Here is a 3,764-nt window from a genome sequence, read left to right on the forward strand (position 1 = left end):
GGGTGAGCCTTCATAGCTTTATGCTAACACAGAGTTGGGCAGTAAAGACTCAATTTCCTGCTTGAGGTAGGTGGGGCAACACAAAGGTATCTCCCAGTTGGTCACCATCATTCTCAGGATTTTTTTTTTTTAACTTTGGGCTTGGAGCAGCCCTGCCTCTGATTTCCCCTCTCTCTTTGAAAGAAAAAGTTGGATTTCTCCCCAGGCCCTTTCCTCTGGATTGCCTTTCTTGGCTCTGCTTGGCTGCTTTGGGATTTTAACTGAGCAGACGGAAAGTTTTTCCCACTTATTTTCCCAAGAAATGAGCTCCTGCTCCTAATTAGCCCTCCCCCGACCTGGAGCCCCCCACAGCACAACCTACAACAATTAGGAACTCACTTGGAGGTTTATTGGTGGTAGTAGGAAAGCACCGTTTATAAACATCTTATTCCTCCCGTGATCACTTGGCCCACAGTGGGGAAACAGCATTACTGGAGGTTGTAGCCACAGTGGGGAAACAGCATTACTGGAGGTTCACTCCAGTATACCGAGTGAAGCCAGGGAAGATCGTCCTGTTGGCTAGGTGTCAGGGACCCAACAAGTTCTCTCCCAGGGAACTGGCTACAGGAACGTGCAGGAAGTACTCATCTGGATCTTCTTGTTCCCAGAGGCTGTGGCTCAAGGCGGCTCTCATGGGTATATTCAAATTGACTGGCGATGCCACTGGAGAGGGCGTCTTGTTGTAGCTGCTGGAATCGTTGAGTTCAATGGCAGCGTCAGTGTTTCTGTTGGAACCCAGGAGTTTCAAGGTCATCGAAAGCAGTAAAAGAAAAAGAAAGCATTGTTAAAAATCTAATTTAAAAACGGCTTTTTAATGATGTCTTTTCTAGCATGAGTGCCTTGAACACGGATGTGAATATGGAAATGACCATCAGTGATGATACATATATATGGTATTAAGACAGCATAGGGACTGGAGCCAAGGACGAAGGAATGCCACCATCCCCCCATCATTCTCTACATCATGCAGAAGTAGCTGATTTTATCTCCCTTCTAAACGTTTACTTCAATACAGATGTCCATACAGATGTGGAAATGACTGCTTCGTATGTGCAATTGGCCAAAATTTATCCGCTATACCAGGGGTTCCCCCACTCTGGGGCTGCCGACCAGTACTGGTCCACGGCCTGTTAGGAACCAGGTGGCACAGCAGGAGGTGAGCGGCGGGCCAGCCAGAGAAGCTTCATCTGTATTTGCAGCTGCTCCCCAGCACTAGCATCACTGCCTCAGCTCCACTGCAGATCATCAGGCATTAGATTCTCATAGGAGCACTGGTCCCTGGTGCCAAAAAGGTTAGGGACCGCTGCATACGACCTTCTTGGGGTGGCGATAATGAGCAATCCACCATCCCACCCCACAGCTCAGGCATGAACACGGTTACCAGGCAAGTAACGGGTAAAGAAAGCCCGCCACTTTCAAAAAGCCTGCCCTTCCCGCAACCTGCTCTATCCCCAGGTTGTCATAGCAGCCAAGCAGAGCCAACCCACGAGCCAGTTCAGAGGACCGTCCTTTCCTCTATGCTCTCTCTCTTGTGGTCGGGCATAAGCTTCATAAAATCTGTCTGGAAATTTTTCTGGGGTTTCTTCTCGCTTTCTATCTAGGGGAACTCAAGAACCCCAATGCTGGTAACAGTATGACGTATCTAAGAATGACTTAAGTGGAGAAAGCCAAGCAGGAGAGAAGCTGGAGCTAAGGCTTGCCCTGCTGAAGTGGACCAGACATCCCGCCAAACCCTAAGCACTGCTTTCATATGTTGAGAACCTAACGTGTTAGGACTCAAAGGCAAAACCTGAACCCACTGGGGTCTGCTTGATGCCCATCACCACCTTCCTGGAGCCAGCATTATTGCAAAGAAAATCTTAAGACAGTTCTCCAAAACAATAACAACTCTTTAAAAATCACAACTACTTAGTGTGTCTAGAAAAACATACAGTGTGACTAAAATTTTTTAAAATCTTGATTCCAAGTGAAATACATACATATTTTAAATGAAAAAATATAGAAAGTATAAAAAAGCATCAAAAAGAGAATAAAAATTGCATCATAGCTATTCAAAGATAAATGCAGTGAGTTTTTTAAGTGAAAATAATTTTAGAGTTATTTAGCTAGAGACTAGCAATGTGGGCGAATAATCTAAAAATTTCTTTGCTATAAAACACCTAGAAATGCTGGAAAAAAATATAATCAACAAAATTTTAAATGCATCGTTGATCTCACAAACATAAAGAAAAATCTCAGGGGCCAAAAATTAAAGACCAGCAAAGTGTGAGCTGAAGCTGGGGCTGCCCGAGGCACTTGCCAGGCTCAGTAACCCAGAGCTTGGGTTTCATGGCCACGTGACACAGGAGTTGAAGTCTTGGCCCTGAGCTAGGTGAAATATTTGCATAAATCCAAAAATTTGAGAGCTATCTTCTTGGTAAAAAGGTACACCAGAAAGAAATCCACCAGCGCCACCAGCTCATCTGTATTAACCCGGATTCTGGGTCAAAAAGAAAGTCTCTTCTGAAAATTATTATCTTTGGGCCTGTCTGCATTCTGGTTTGAGGTCTGATACATGGTTCAAGAACTCCCAAGCTGAGAAACCAATATAAAAAATTTCTCCAGAGCCAATAATATCTCTGAGGCACCTGACAAAAGCAAACTTACCATGGTTCTTTGGTAAGTTTGCTTTTGTCAGGTGCCTCAGAGATATTATTGGCTCTGGAGACCTCTCCTCCAATTTAGGTCAACATGAGTCCCACAGATAAAAGCCTGTTAGAGATAAGCTCATGATAAAAAGGGTAGCGGCAGACAGCTCCAAGACCTTCTTGGAATCAGTATCTGTGTGAGAGGAAGCAGAGAGGCAATGGGGCATCTGATGTACCTGAAAGTAGGAACGCTCCTAAATCTCCCACAGGTTCTCAGTAGAAACAATTAGAACACTCTTCCTTACAGGACACAGTCTCACCCTAGGCGAAAACCACTGGAAATGGAATCCAAATTGAGTAGGATAGGAACAGAAGCAAAGGAAAGAGAAAAGTCAGCTAAAGATAGGAGAGAGGAACATTGCCCTGGAATCTTAAAAAGTCGAGGTCATGAACTTCACAAAAATGACACAAGAGAGAGCTGTAGAGCCAAAACCGGAAAGCTACTGGGATCCATCTCTTTGACCCAAAGTCTCAGAAAAACGATTTCACATTAAAAAAAAAAAAAAAAACACCAAAAAACAAAAAAAGCACCAGAAAAGGATCATAATCAAACCCCATGGCAAAGTTACATAAGAAAAAAGAGGACATGAAACATAATAAATTCTTATGATGAAAGCACACTAAAAAGATGTGCTTATAGTAAAACAAATGAAAATTGCAACCTAGCATTTCAAAATGAGCTAAAAGAAATTAAGAAGATAGAAATCATGAAAGAACAACATGTCAGAATTTTTAAAATTTGTAAATGTGATAATAAAACTGAAAAAAAGAATTAGACATTTAAATTTTTTTTAAGAATTAGACATTTTTAAAGAAACAATTATTTCTAAAACGAAGCCTCATCCAGAAAGAACAAGAGCAAACAAACAAAGCAGATAATTCCTAAAGAGAAATAGAAGGATATAAGAGGAAATTTATTAGAAAGGCAAAGCTGATCAATATACAAATAATAAGAGTACTCAAAGAAGAAAATTTTATATTACAATTCAAGAAAACTCTCTTGAAATTAGGAAGGAAGGAAGGAAGGAAGGAAGGAAG

The 3,764-nt window shown here is 42.0% G+C and overlaps 1 protein-coding gene across 1 annotated transcript in view; it reads right to left on the reverse strand.

The window, feature by feature from the left end:
- Nucleotides 1-366: 366 nt before the first annotated feature.
- The window catches only part of FAM71F2 (family with sequence similarity 71 member F2), a 14,887-nt gene continuing 11,489 nt past the window's right edge, over nt 367-3,764 (reverse strand). The window contains 1 exon segment of the mRNA XM_025045969.1: nt 367-764. Within this exon segment, the coding sequence (XP_024901737.1) occupies nt 566-764 (199 nt within the window). The 3' untranslated portion in view covers nt 367-565.

The sequence above is a fragment of the Pteropus alecto genome, unplaced genomic scaffold (assembly GCF_000325575.1).
Source record: "Pteropus alecto unplaced genomic scaffold, ASM32557v1 scaffold22, whole genome shotgun sequence".
NCBI lineage: Eukaryota > Metazoa > Chordata > Mammalia > Chiroptera > Pteropodidae > Pteropus > Pteropus alecto.